This window comes from Podarcis cretensis (genome assembly GCF_951804945.1).
Source record: "Podarcis cretensis genome assembly, chromosome: 8".
NCBI lineage: Eukaryota > Metazoa > Chordata > Lepidosauria > Squamata > Lacertidae > Podarcis > Podarcis cretensis.
The window spans coordinates 9,814,987-9,829,750 of NC_137177.1; the positions used below are offsets into that span (position 1 = coordinate 9,814,987).

At 49.7% G+C, this 14,764-nt stretch overlaps 1 protein-coding gene across 1 annotated transcript in view; it reads left to right on the forward strand.

The window, feature by feature from the left end:
- PPP1R37 (protein phosphatase 1 regulatory subunit 37) overlaps positions 1-14,160 on the forward strand; it is a 51,574-nt gene extending 37,414 nt beyond the window's left edge. The window contains exons 7-13 of the mRNA XM_079985323.1: positions 301-456; positions 1,437-1,549; positions 3,671-3,812; positions 3,942-4,108; positions 8,325-9,300; positions 9,592-9,682; positions 11,210-14,160. Coding sequence (XP_079841449.1) covers positions 301-456; positions 1,437-1,549; positions 3,671-3,812; positions 3,942-4,108; positions 8,325-9,300; positions 9,592-9,674 — 1,637 coding nt within the window. The 3' untranslated portion in view covers positions 9,675-9,682; positions 11,210-14,160. The remainder of the gene's footprint in view (positions 1-300; positions 457-1,436; positions 1,550-3,670; positions 3,813-3,941; positions 4,109-8,324; positions 9,301-9,591; positions 9,683-11,209) is intronic.
- Positions 14,161-14,764: the final 604 nt, after the last annotated feature.

A 14,764-nucleotide genomic window follows, 5' to 3' on the forward strand; every position in this document is an offset into this window, starting at 1 on the left:
CCGCTTTGAGACTCCTGAAGGGGAGTGATAAAGCGGGATATCAAATCCAAACTCTTCCTCTTCTTCTTCAGATTAAGGGGCAAGGCCCATCTCTCCTCCTTACTTGCTGCTGGCAGACTCATAACAGGCCGAAGCCCTGGGCTTGTCCTGTGAAGGGATGCATCAGTGGCACAGGGGGTCTGTGGCCTGGACTCACATCCGCTGCCAAGCTGGGCAGGCAGAAATCTCGTTGTCACCTGGGAGGTGCAGCAAGGCAGCCACTTCTCTTTAATTTTATTCTCCCCTTTGTCTGCTTTCCAGCAACGGCTCTTAAAATGAACATGAATTTGCGGGAGCTTTACCTGGCTGACAACAAGCTGAACAGCCTCCAGGACTCGGCTCAGTTGGGCAACCTCTTGAAGTTCAATTGCTTCATACAGATTCTGGATCTGAGGAACAACCACATCCTGGACTCAGGTGAGGGATCCCTGCTTCGGTCTCCCCCAAAGTTCTTTGAGAAACCGAGAGGAGGGCTCAGGCTGTGTCTCTGCAGTGTGCTTAAGAAGAAAGACAATAGTTGCGGTCTAGGCCAGGGCAGCTCAAATTCTCTTCTAAGAAATGGTCGGATTCTGTTGTTTGAACACATGTTGTTTGACATCATTAGATGTCAGAGAGATAAACTGTTATACAACCTTCCGTAGACACCTGAAGGCAGCCCTGTATCGGGAAGCTTATAATGTCTGGTGTGTTAATTAATATATTAATGTATTTTTATTTTAGCTGTGCCAAACTACTCACCAGCAAGAAGTTCTTCTAATTTGGAAGAACAGAGCCGTCGGCTACTTAAATGAGTTTGGTTGGCTCTGATCATCTGCCTATCAACTGGTTAAATCCTTGAACACATTTAATTTGAAATAAAACGTGACGCATTTACCAGAGCCTCACGTGGGTGTCTTTTGCACATAACGGAAGGCGGTGTTGGATATTTACAACCAAATAAAAAGTTGCCGTCTTCAGTTTCCCCCATCTTAAAAATCCCCCTCCTAACTAGAACCAAAAGAACCAATTGAACTTAACATGGGGAATTTGCCCAGCTGTTGCCGTCAGAGGATATAAATCTGATGAGCAAACCGATTTAGCTGTTCCCTGAATCGGACATGCAGAGAAAATGCAAATGTGTTCTTATGGTACTCTCTTCTGTCCTTTTAAACACAAATCCAACGAGCGCACAAAATTTTCCCGGCTGCCACCGTGACAGCCGAGTTGGCGGAGCGAGGGGGGGAGAGAAAGGGGAGGGGGATTAGTTGAGACAAGGAAAGTGCTGCCTCCGAAAGCCGATGGTGCCTGGGTATTTGTGTCCGACTGAGCTGGTGTCGCGTCTAATGAGGGCTGCGAAAAAGGACTCCCACCCTCCCTCCCTCCCTCCCTCCCTCAACTGCTCGTCATTCGCTTCACAGGCCTGGCGTACATCTGCGAGGGGCTGAAGGAGCAGCGGAAAGGCCTTGTCACCCTGGTGCTGTGGAACAACCAGCTGACTCACACCGGCATGGCTTACATGGGGATGACACTGGTGAGTCACAGGCAGCCTTGCTGCCCTGGGGCCTCGTTCTCTGGCTCGGGAGCCAGAGGCCATTCAGCGCTCCAGCCCTGTGGGAGCTTTGTTGGGCAACATGTTGGCCCTCTCTGCCCAGCTGATCTGTTATCTGGGGTTTGCGCCTTGGGGCCTCCTGAGTGCAACATGGGAGCTCTGCCACTGAGCTTTAACCCCCTCCTTCCATGTTAGGGGTGGGAACATCTGGCCTGGTGCAGTCCGGGGGGGGGGGGATCACCAAAGCACACTGTGAGCTGGAAAGCCCAGAGGCAGCTGCGCTTGCTGCCCCCCCTCCTACCCATCCAGCCCAACTTGAAAACAGAACCTCCTTTTTCTCCTTCCCGGTATTGAAAACAACAGACAGCTACCAAAAGCCATTATAAATTTAGGGCTGCTTCTGCCATCGTTAGAATACAGGCGGTGACCATTCTAGGGGCGTCCAATTGACGCGGGTCCTTTTGCACCCAGAAAAAGGCAGGGTGAGAACGGGACCCCCGTGCGAAATGTTCTCTGCCTGTACTGCGTTCAGCTGTCCCGTCTTAAAAAAAAAAAAAGGAAAAAAGGGGTAATGGAAGGCAGGAAGTTGCCTTAGAATCATAGAATTGTAGCGATGGAAGGGACCGCCAGAGTCATCTAGTCCAGCCCCCTGCAGTGCTGGAATCTTTTGCCCAACATGGTGCTCGAACCCACAACCCTGAGGTTTAGAGTCTGAGCTCTGCCGGTGGAGCTATCCCAAGGAGGCTATCCCTTAGATTGAGTCAGACCATGGGTTCTTCCTGCTGTCTGCGCTGACCAGCTGTGCCTCTCCAGGGTTTCAGGCAGGAAGTCCTTCCCAGGCTTACATGGAGATGCCAGGGATAGAATTTGGGACCGTCTGCATGCAAGGCTGGTGCTCTATCACTGAGCTGCAGCCTTCCCAGAATAGGTGCTGAACAGGACAACTAAAAATGGCTTGGGTGGGGGCTCAAGGATTTTCCTCCAAGGAACGGCTAATGTTTGCTTTTAGCTGCAAGTGTGTGGAGAGAACGTTTTGTCCCTTTCTCATCACCTGGTGAATTGGATTGGGTGTAGTTAAGAGACAGAAAATATTTCATACAACTCTGTTGTATGTTGGACCTGCTTTGGGTTTCAGTGGGTCTGCCTTCTACCCTCCTCACAGCTGTTGATTTGGGAGTAGGGAGGAATGATGAGGTCCCTGCTGGATGGAGGTTAAACATCAGCCAGTTGCCAGTTCTCTTACGAAACACGGGGTTCATTTCCCACTTGGGTGGCCAGAATCCTGCACAGAGAGCCTTGCAAATTCTCGGGCGATGTGAGCACCAGCGGACCTGAGGACAGAGTGACTCAGAACCCAGATTGTGGAAAGCCCTTCCCACAGAGGTGCATTTGGCCCCCAAACTTGTATGTGGGTTTTAAAAACTACTTATTTGGGGCTGTACCTTCTACACATAAGGCCTTCATTGTTAGAACAGCCGTTCATCTTAAAAGAGCTCTGTATGTATGCAGGAATTCTGTATGGTGGTTCTCATGTCCATGCTGCTGCCATTATCAATTTAAAAATCTGTTGTGTGAATTGTGTCTTCAGACCATAGGCCCGGTTCACGGGTGAGGCTAAGTGAAACCATGACTTTGTGCGAACAGGTGAGCATGTGGGTTTCTGGACAGGCAGTTGCAGCCTCTTCGGTTCTCTGTTTGATTCTGTTGCTGGGAGCTAAGCCACTGTTTGTCTTAGCGTGTCTTTCAAAGCTCGACTCATTGTTCGTCTCACTCCAGACAGACCACAAGGTCATTACCAAGGTGTGTTTCTTGATTTACAGTTCATGGTTTGCCTGAAGGAGACAAAGCGTGAGCTCAGGTTCAGACAACATGCTAATCCTCAAACCGTGGCATAGCTCGCAGTAGTAACAGGACCAGAGGAGGGACAAAGCAACTGCAGTCTCCTCTACGGGAGCTCGCAGACTCACCGGACTGGGCTGATCCCTGGTTTGGGTCAGTGTTGTGTGCAAATTGAGCCGTTGTGAGCTGCCTTGAAGTGGACTAAGCCCCCAGAGGCAGTCAGTAAACAAGCAACAAACCAACATTCCCTGTTTGCATCTCCAGCCTCACACTCAGAGCCTGGAGACCCTGAATCTGGGACACAACCCCATCGGCAATGAAGGTGTCCGCAACCTGAAGAACGGGCTCATCAGCAACCGCTCAGTGCTGAGGTTGGGCTTGGCGTCGACCAAGCTGACGTGTGAGGGTAAGCCAGGCCACGCAGCCTCCCCGGGTGCTCACGCGGCGCTCTGTCTTTTCCGAGGGCAGAGCAGCCGCCACAGGCTTGGCCCCTGCGTTTCACATGGACTCACTGGCTGTGTCTCTTGGTGCCCAGGCGCTGTGGCAGTGGCGGAATTCATCGCGGAGAGTCCCCGGCTACTTCGGCTGGACCTTCGGGAGAACGAAATCAAGACCGGAGGGTTGATGGCCTTGTCTTTAGCCCTGAAAGTCAATCACTCGCTGCTCAGGCTGGACCTCGACAGGGAGCCCAAAAAGGAATCGGTGAGTCTGTGCTGTGCTTCTGTTGCAGACAGAAGGTAGCAGCTGGGGAAGTCAGAACCCTCCTGAGATGGCCTAGTTTGATTTTCTGCTCATATTAGGCATGCAGGGAGTGCTTGAACCACCAGGGGTGCCCCTGGAGCCTTCAACCCCCACCTAGCCCATAGAATTGTAGAGTTGGAAGGGATCCCAAGGGTCAGCCTCTGCATAAAAACCTTCCAAGGATGGAGACTCCACAACCTTCCAAGGGAGTCCGTTCCACTCTCAAACAGCTTTTACTGTCAAAAAGTTTTTTCCGGATATTTAGTAGGAATCTCCTTTCTTTTAACTTTTAATCCACTGGTTCAAGTCCTACCCTCTGGAGTGGGAGAAAACAAGCTTGCTCCATCCTCCATGAGATATTCCATTGAGATATTTGAAGATGGCTGTCCTTTCTCCTCTCAGCCTCTTCTTTCCCAGGCGAAACATACCCAATTCCCACAACCGTTCCTCATAAGGCTTTGGTTTCCAGACCCTTGATCATCTTGGTTGCCCTCCTCTGCACACATTCCAGCTTGTCAGCATCCTTCTTAAATGCCCAGAACTCGCTTTTTAGGCTGTTGTGGGTCAAGGCTCTCAGCCTTGCACGAAATGGGATGATTTTGTGTACACCACCCTGAGTCCCACTAAGACAGGTTGGGATAGAGACATCAAAGCAGAAGCAAAAAGGGTCTTTTGAGAAAGTGTGTGGGGGGGGGGAAGGAATTTGGCTGGGAGCAGGAGATGGTATGAAGATGGAACAGGGTGTTTTATAAAGGGCGGAAGCCACACACCTTAGTATTTACCCAGCAGTGTTCTCTGTATGGAAACAGAATGGCGTAGCCATGTGCTTTCCTGGTCCCTCATGACCAAACACATAAACACTCTTGACGTCTACAGGTGTCTAAATAGCTGCTGGGGAGCTTGTGGCAAATGCCTTCGTGTGGGCACCTGTCTCCTGTTCCCAGCAATTTATATTTCCAGGACCCTCAAGCTCGAACTTTGGAGCGGCATCCCTTGCCGACAGCCCACTGCTGTTGCTGCTGAGCTGCCTTCATTTGAAATGCCGCGTTGTAAAAGCTTTCTGTGTCGCGAGGCAGTAACACGATTCCGCCCGCCAGGGAGCAAAAGCCTTTGTCCGAGCCACTCGATACCCGCCGTCTCACGTTTCTGTTGCTATAGGTCGGTTTTGCTGGCGTAGCTTTGGGTCCGCACATGGCGCGTGCCGGCACAGCCAGCCAGGTAACCCTACTGCCTCTCTGATAAACCCTCCGCTCCGGAAAAATAGAGGCCCAGTGCCTGGCACTGTCACAGGTGTGGTGTAGGCAGGTAGAAAAACTCCAGTTGTGTCAGGCATTTGGCTTCTCTTTGTCCCTTCCCACTTGTGGAAGGCCTTCCCCGTGCGGAAGAGCTGTGACGCAATGGCAGAGCGCATGATTTGCACGCGGAGGAGTCCAGGTTCAGCCTCCAGCATCACCCATGTAGAGATGGGAGAGACTCCGCCTGGAACCCTGGCAAGAGCTGTTGCCAGTCAGTGCGGGCAATACTGATCTAGGTACACCAGTAGCCAGACCAGCTTCCTGTGGCCTGTCATAGTACTGCTGGGCAAGGGATATCTGGAGTAAGTTAGTAACTCTTTATTGTCAAAAGTACACCTACAAGTTAGGAAAATGCAGATCTGTCAGTCCGACGTCTCTCAGCTACTGCCAGGTGTGCACTCGATGAGGCAGTTGTAGCCACAGAGAGGCCCCTGAGAGATGCACCCCCACATTGAAACCTGCTGCAGGGAGAAAAGAGGCACATCAGCAAAATCAGGAAGAATTTTCTGGCAGTAAGCGCTGTCCAATTGTGGAACGGACCCTCCTTCATTGGGGGTTTTCATGCAGAGGTTGGGTGGCCATCTGTTGTGGATGTTTTAGTTGAGATTCCTGCGTTGAGGAGGGTTGGCCTAGAGGACCCTCAGGATCCCTTCCAATTCTACAATGTATGATGTTTGAGGAGCGTTTCTCCTCCCCCTGTATTGCCCATGAAGGTCCATACTTTGCAAGGCTTCTGTGTGTGTAATTTGTCCGGGGCCGCAGTGGTCTTTTGATCCCCTCCAGCATAAAAGCTCTCTGATTACTCTTCCTATTTCAGAATATACCAATAATTAGAGGAACCTCAATATTCAAAGAATGGCAGAGATTACTTTCTAAATTCATTTGGCAGGGAAAGAGACCAAGAATCAGATTTAAATTGCTCACAGACCAAAGAGATAGGGGTGGCCTTGCGGTTCCAAACTTGAGGTTATATTACGAAGCTGCATGTCTTTGTTGGGTAAAAGACTGGATTGTCATCAAAAACAAAAATTTGTTAGATCTAGAGGGGTTTAATCTAAGATTCGGTTGGCATGCCTATTTATGGCGAGACAAGGGAAGGGTTCATAAAGGTTTTTCTAATCACATTTTCAGAGGGCCACTGCTGGAAGTGTGGGAAAGGAATAAAAAACTGTTGAAGCAGAAAACGCCCTGGTGGTTATCACCAATAGACATTTTAACAATTAAAAAATTAAATATAGAGGGGGAAAGATGGACATATGAAGATTTACTAACCAAAACAGAATACGGGTGGAGGATTAGACCTTATGAAGAAATAAAAAGCAAGCTGACTGGCTGGATTCAATACCATCAAATTAATTCAATGTGGAAGGAAGATAATAAGATCGGAATAAATGACAGGAAATGTAGATTTCAGATTGAAATAATAGAAAGTAAAACAAAATTATTATCAAAAATGTACAACCAGTTGCTTGAGTGGGACACCAAGGACGAGGAAGTAAAGGATGTGATGGTGAAGTGGGCAGTAGACCTAGGGTACAACATAGAGTTTGACAAATGGAAGGCATTGTGGTGTAAAGATATGAATTTTTCAGCATGCACGACACTAAAGGAAAACATGTATAAGATGATGTACAGATGGTACATAACGCCGGTAAAACTACATAAAATGTATAGAACGGGCGATAAACTGTGTTGGAAATGTAAGAGCAAGGAGGGCGAATTCATTCATATGTGGTGGACGTGCGAGATTCTCAAAAAATTTTGGGAATCCATCTATAATGAATTAAAAAAAAATTCTTAAATACACGTTTGTTAAAAAACCCGAAGCCTCCCTGCTGGGGATAATTGGTAAGGATATCAAAGAAGAAGATAGAACCTTTTTTCAATATGCAACGGTGGCCGCCAGAACCCTCATAGCACAGTACTGGAAAACACCAAAAATCCCAACACTAAAGGAGTGGCAACATAAATTATCCGATTATTTGGAGCTGGCTAAATTGACACAGAAAATAAGAAATCAAAGAAGTGCAAAATTTAACAATGAATGGGATAAATTTAGGATATATATGGAAATAGAGACAAGGGGAAAATCAAAATGTTGATCAGAAACACATATGTACTTATAGAAATCACAGTAAGCATGAGATAACGCTTACTACGTAAAAAGTTTTATTAAGGAATAGACACAACAGATAGATAAACAAGATAATAATTTCCGAAATCGAGATAAAGGGAAGTCAATCAATGTCATTAAAGTTGTATGTATTTCATGTTTTTTTTTGTTTTTTTTCTCTCTTTTTCTGTTTTTTCTTTTTCATTTTGTCTTTTGTATGTTTGTGAAATATATTTATGTCAAAATTTAATAAAATAATAATAATAATAATAATAATAATAATAATAATAGCTCTCTGATTCCTTCCAACCCATGCAGCATCTGAGCTCAAGCAGGCAAGGCCAAACTCATCAAAACGCCCACCTTCGGGCTCTGTGCCAGCTTCCCTTACAACGGTGGTTGGGACCCTCAAGACTCTTGGGCCCCAAGTCTTTCTGTCTGCCCCATGCCACTCTCCCTCTACCACACACAACTCTCCCAACCTATCCCCTAGTGCCCCCATTTCCTTTCCTCCTGGGATGTTTTGCCTAAGCTGGAAAATGTCCTTGAGCTCTGACAATACTTGCTTGCATTGAAGATGGAGAGGAGGTGCATGAATATGGGAGAAAACTAACCTGGCATTGAAAGATAAAATTTACGCTCCTTGCCTTGCCAACTTTGCCCCCCCCCCAAGTTGTCTAGGAGGCTGTGGGCCCCTCAGGCTGAAAAATGTTTTGCCTACCCCAGCTTTACAATAAATGGCGCCCCTGTGCCTTTCTCCCTTTTGCAGGTGAAGAGCTTTATCGAGACGCAGAAGGCCCTCTTGACAGAGATCCAGAACGGCTGCAAGCGCAACTTTGTCCTTGCCAAAGAGAAGGAGGAGAAGGAGCAGCAGCTCCAGCAGTCCGCCTCCATGCCCGAAATCACCATCACGGAGCCCCTCGAGGAGGGGCCGGTGGAGGACGAGGGGCAGAACGGCGACATGGCGCCCACGCCGGAGGAGGGGGAGGAAATCAGGGAGGCACCGCCCTCCCAGGAGAATGGGGCGGCCGACAAGGGAGCTGGTGGCGACGACGAGTCCTCAGACTCCGATTCGGACACAGACGAAGAAGAGGATGAGAAGCTGGTGATGAAGGCTCTCCCGCCGTCGCCTCAGAAGCTCAGCAGCCCTGATCATGCGGGCGACTTGCCCAAGCCACCTTCCCCCCCAAAGACCAGCGGTGTCCTTAGCCCCGAAAGCAGGGAGCTGCGCCCCTTGAACACTACGGAAGAAATAAAATGTGAATCTCGATTGGGAGTCACCAGTGGGCCTCCAGCTCAGGCCAGCTCTCCCGGGAACGAGAGGAGGATTGCGGTCTCCAGCCCTGGGCGAGGCCACAAAATATTTGTCGTTACGCGGGTGGAGAGCCTGCCGGAGAAGGCAGCGCCGGGGGGCGCCGATACGCGGCAAGAGGGAAGCCCTCTTCCTCCACAGGCTTCTCCGCCAAAGCCGAGCGACCTTCCAGCCCCTCAGGCTCAGCCAGCAAAGACTGAATGCTCAGATGGACAAGAGACTGAGGCTGTTCCCAAGTGGGCAGCTGGCTCAGAAACCTCCCCCTCCACACCAAGCCCTGTTTTGGGGGCAGAAAAGATGAACTCTGGGCCATGTGAGAGTGCTGTTCACAGCTCTCTGCTGCCCAACGGACTAAGGATGGAGTTTGTTCATGCACTACCAGATGCTCCCTCAGGGCATGATGGGAAAATGGCCAGTTGCTCTGTAGAACATGGTAAGCACATAGAGAGAGAGAGAGCATGCTTTGCATTCTGGGAGAGGCGTATATATAGGGTACCAGACAGGCTCCACCCTACTCTTATTGTGTCAAGGAATGAAACCGGGGGGGGGGGGCTGGGTGGGTGGGTGGGGTGGGCTCAGCCGTGTGGCGTCTTGCCTCCTAAAAGGCAGGTGACTACGGATTTCACAGGGATTTTGAACACAGAAGCAAAGGCCAGGTTTAGACACTCCTTGGGAGCAGGGCAAGTACCTGGCTGACTCTCTGCCTTTCCACTCTGCTTTCCAGAGCTAAACTGTTCCAAGAACGAGAAGGAGCTGGAGGAATTACTTTTGGAAGCAAGCCTAGAGATGGGGCAGGAGCCAATGTGACGCTTTAGGTAAGGGAGTTGCGTGTCAAAATGGGCAGAGGGAATATGCTGCCTGCTAAAAGGGGTGGCTCCAGGAAGGATAACATGGGGGGGGGGCAGGACCTCTTCATCCCTGCATTGCTGCACCAGCAGAATGGCACCTAGAAAGCATTAATCCTGAACACACTCATGCAGGAATCAGGTCCCGCTGGGTTCAGTGAGTTTTCCACTTTCTAAGTAAGTAAGCTTTAGCACAGGTTTTCCCAAACTTAGGTTTTTTGACTACATCTCCCATCATCCCTAGCTAGCAGGTCAGGGATGATGGGAATTGTAGTCCAAAAGCAGCTGCAGACCCAAGCTTGGGAAACACTGCTTTAGCAGAACCTGAGCATTTTGAAAATTCAAGCTTGGTGTGCCTGTTTGTCAAGCTTCTCAATCTCATGGCGTTAGAAACAAATCTGGGTGGTGTTCAGGTAAATATATTTACCTAAAATGTATATATATTATATATATATTTACCCGAAACATATATAATACAGCACAGCAAGAGCAGGAGGGAAGTGTTTGTGAGGGCTGAGAATGGGGAGGGCCGGGTACTTGAGCTATTGTTAGAGTAGTAGTATTTCTAGGTTGGGATAACCTGAAATACATACTTACTATTCAATATATTGCTGGATGGGGAAGCAGAAGCAGTCAGCGTGGTGCTAACATCCCGGGACAAATTGAAGGGAGAAAGTTAAGATTGGAAGGGGGCTGAAGAGAATTGTAATGAAATTTTATTTAAGGGTTTCAAACCTCCCCCCCCCTCCTTTCAAGGCAGCTACATTGAAAATTTAGCACTGTGCCATTTTTATGAGTTGGTAAGAAGCCGGTGATTTTATAATTAGATATGGGTCTGTATCTGCTTGCGTTGCCCCAGCGGTGTAGCGTGGGTTGTCAGCACCCGGGGCAAGGCAAGTAATTTGCACCCCCTAACCCGGGGCAAGGCAAGTAATTTGCGCCCCTAACCCCTAACCTGCCGCCGCTGCCAGCTTCTTCTTGCTGCTGCCTGGGCTGGGGTATTTATGGTAAGGTAGCCACGGCGGTGGGTCCGTGTCAGGTGATCTGAGGCGAGTTGCCGCTGGCGCTGCCGCCCAAACGACGCCGCTTGCCCGGAGGAGGAGGAGGGCAGAGAGGCGAGGAAAATGCAACATGGCCCAGCAGCTGCAGCAGCGGTGGCGAGGGGGCTGTGAGGAGGGGCTGCCTGGCGCGCCCTCCGCGGCCCTGACGCGCGGGGACTGCGGCGAGTGCTGAGAGCTGCTGCCTGCCGGACGGCTTCAGCCCGGACGCGCGCACAGCTCGTCGGTTCCGCGAGACATGGGGCTCTGCTACAGCCTGCGCCCGAGGCTCTTCGGCAATTCCGGAGGCGGCGAGCGCGCCCCCCCCCAGATGTTGTGCCCAGTGCGGCCGGCCCCCCCTGCACCCCCCACGCTACGCCACTGCGTTACCCTCCCACTCTGGTCTCCCGGACATCTTTCTTGCTTCCCTCCCCACCTTCTCCTTTTCTCTCTCTTTCAGTTCTGGGCCATTCCGCATCCAATGGGGTCTCTTTGGGAAAGCGCCTGCCTAGCTTTACCTCCTCCCTTCACCATGTGATTCCGAAAACAACACCACCACCGCCCCCCTGACTGCCACACAGAGGCAACGTGACAAGCGCCGCCCATCCCGTTCCCCCGAACGGCATCCATTTCCAACTGTGACCATTTCCCCCGCCGCCACCCCCCCTTTTCTCATTCTCGAAGTCTTCCCTCTGATAAAAGATGTTCTGTTTGGAGGGGGGGGTCGGGATTCAGGAAACAGAAGAGCCAAGGAGACCTTCACCCAGGAGAAGAGCTTCCTTCAGGGCGAACTCTTGACATCTTTTGCTGCTTTGGTGTGTCTCCCTGGAACTCTTGCCAGGGGGGGCGGAACTCAACAATGTTTTTGTTTCATTTTTTTTTTCCTTTTGCAAGGGGATGCCCCTTGCAAGTGATTTCACAAGGCAGAGAGGCTGTTTTGCAGACTCGGATCGTTGGCACCGCCTCTCTCCAGTCTAACTGGGAAACTTTAAAAGGAAAAGGGCGAACACTACAGATGAACAGGGCCCTGTGTGTTTGCTTTGTGTGTGTCGCGAGCGCTGCAGGTCCCAGTAGGTCCAGTTTTCCACGAATGCTTGGGGAGGAGCAGGCCTCTCCTGGGTCCCGCTGGCTGAGAGTGCCGTAATGCTGTAGCTCCCTTGCCAAGCAAGACTATTGAGGCTGTTTAATCCGCAGCACAGACTACTATTTATTTTTATTTTCCAGTTTCTCTTTCCCCACCCACCGCCCTCCCTTACTTGCGTCTCCTTGTTTGTTTGTCTTTTCTTCGGTGTCTGTTGAACAGAATGGGAACAGTTTTTCCTCCCGCCTTTTAACCTCCAACCACCTTAAAAAAAGGAAAAGGATCTCTGCTTCCTCCCAATTTGCAGAGTGCACCGAATCGGGGAAGCCACCAAGAAGCTGCTTTTCCCTGGTGAAGTTGTTTGAAGTAAGCTGAGAGAGAGAGAGAGAGAGAGAGAGAGAGAGCGCCCCGGTGTGTGTGTGTGTGTGTGTGTGTGTGTGTGTGAGAGATGCCTTTTTGTGCATTGATGGGCAACCTTTGCCCATTGCCCACCAATAAGAGGACTGCCGTGGCTTCGACTGATCCGGGTTCTCCTGTCCTTCAGCAGAGAGAACAAGCCAAACTCCTTGCATCTCCTATCAAGATTTGTTCTTCAAGCCATACCATGCCGAACTTTTGGACGATGGGGGTGATACTGTGTATGGCTTGACTGTTGAAGTAGCGAATATTTTAACTGACCGTAAAACTACATAAATGGCACGTTTATGAAGAGGGCAGGGTGGTTCTCTCCCCCCCCCACCTCCCGTTTTGTTCACCCCATACGATAAAACTGACGTGAGAAACTTCTTAGGATGCTGCTGATTTTTGGGGCAGTTTTCATCTTTTATTGTTACTTTGTTCCTCAAAAAGTTGTAGGCTTTCCCACAGTTCCTGTGCGTACATCAGCTGTGGACAAGGACCCAGCTGCAGTGATAAGCGTGTTATCTTGCTATCACCAGGGCCTTTCGTGGTCCAAAATCACTACTTTTGCAGAAGGAGGTCGAATCCCTCACAGCAGCACCCCTTATCCCACTCCCTGGAACTTCAGTTTCCTTGAGAAAAGGGGGTAAAAGTTGAAACGCGAACTGCTCTCCCAAGTTTTGCTCCACAGAGGAAATGCTCCAGGCTTTGTGGGTCTCCTGGCCGGCCGTTCAGCGCCGAAAGCGGGGAGGAGGTGGGTTGCTGCACAAAGTGTATTGCTAGAGGGTGGGTGGGGGTTGATTATTTTATTTCTCAGGGAAGGACTTTTTTGCAGCCAAAAAAATACCTGGGATTGCGGGGGAAGCTGGTGGAGCCAACAGTGCAGTCCCTCCCCCTGCCCCCCCCCTCCGGTGGTGCGTTGAGACCCAGTGGAAGAGATCCCAAAGGCTATTACGGGAAGCTCCGCAAAGACCAGGTTCAAATGGCCTCAGAGATTAGCTCCGATAGGCAAGGTTTCTTCCAAAAGAGAAGAAGCTTGCCTGCCAAGGCGGGAAACCAGGACTGATGCTTTCGTATGTCGCCAGTAGGACGAGAGCCGGGGCAACCAGCCCCCTTGCATGGGGAAGTCTGTGTTTTAGGACGACAGGTGTAAAAACAAGCGGCCATCTTTTTTTGGTTCAAGCCTAGGTGCGGCGGGAAGAGTAGCCCTCTCTTTGGGCCCTTGAATTCTTTTCTCACGAAATCCCGCTGGGATCACTCGACTCTAACCTAGCAGGAAAGGAAGAAAAAGATACACGCTTCTCTCCCCCTGTACGATGGACTACTTTCCTCCTGGTGACACGAAACGAAATCTCCGCAGGAGATTTGCGGTACTAACCCCGAAAATGAAACGAAAAGGAATCTCCCTCTTTTTTTTGTATAGACTTAGCAGAGGAACTGTTTTCTCCGCCGCAACACCCTCTGAAAATGTGGGGTGGGGGGAGGGTGGCAGCTGTTGGGTAGACATAGAACTTTATGCTTTTTACTTTATTATTATTTTTCTTAAGTGCAATAAAAATCTTATCAGGGAGCTTGAGAGGGCACTTTTGCTGCATGGAAATTCAGGCTGGAGAGGCAGGAGGGAGAAAAACAAAGACTTTGTGTGCCCACCACCTGCCTGACCATGATTCCTTTCTCTCTCTCTCTCTCTCTCTCTCTCTGTCATACACACACAACCCGACACACAGACACACATGGAGTTTTTGCTGCATTAACACTACATTTACAGAAAAGAAGATGGCACCAGTTTGATTTTGTGTTCCTTTTCCTCCCTCCCCCCCCCATTTTTTTTTTTTTTTTGGCTAAAGTTTGTCATTCCTTTCTGTTTCGTGTGTGTGTGGAGTTTTATTTTTGTTGAAACTGTCTTCTATTAAATGAAAAGCTGCATTCATCACGTGGCTTCTCTCAGTCTCTTTGGGGAAGGGGGGTCCAAAGCACAACCTGCGTTCTCGCCCCATGTCGCAGTCACATTTTGCCAGTAAAACGGACGCCAAATGAGCGGTGTTGTGAATTGAAAAGTGTGCCGAGGCTGGCTTGGGTCTCTGCACAACATCCTTCTTATTTATGTATTGCCGTTGGGTGACAATGTGCTTTTACAGAGTGACGTAAGCAAAAAAAAAGAGAGAGTCCTGAGCCCTCAAAATCTTCCAGCATAATTTATCAATGGGAGAGGAAGGGAAAGGAATTGTGCATACTGAGATTTTATTTTGGTGTAGAACGAGAGGACTCTGCAGGTTAAACTATGAGCTTCAGAAGAAACTTTGTTTTTTGTCTCTGGCTTTCCCAAAAGCTTGGAGAGACGCTGCAATTTCATCGCCTGGCTGCACAACAGCTTTGCTAGTTCTCCCTCCACCCAACTGCGTTACGCACCCACATTCATCCTTGAACTTTTGCTTCCAAGCCTATCGGGCACTGCAGTTGTTTGGTTGGTTTTTTTGCTTGTTAGCGTTTGGTTGCTTCATGGGCAAATAGGTCTGAGAAGAGATTAGGGATTGG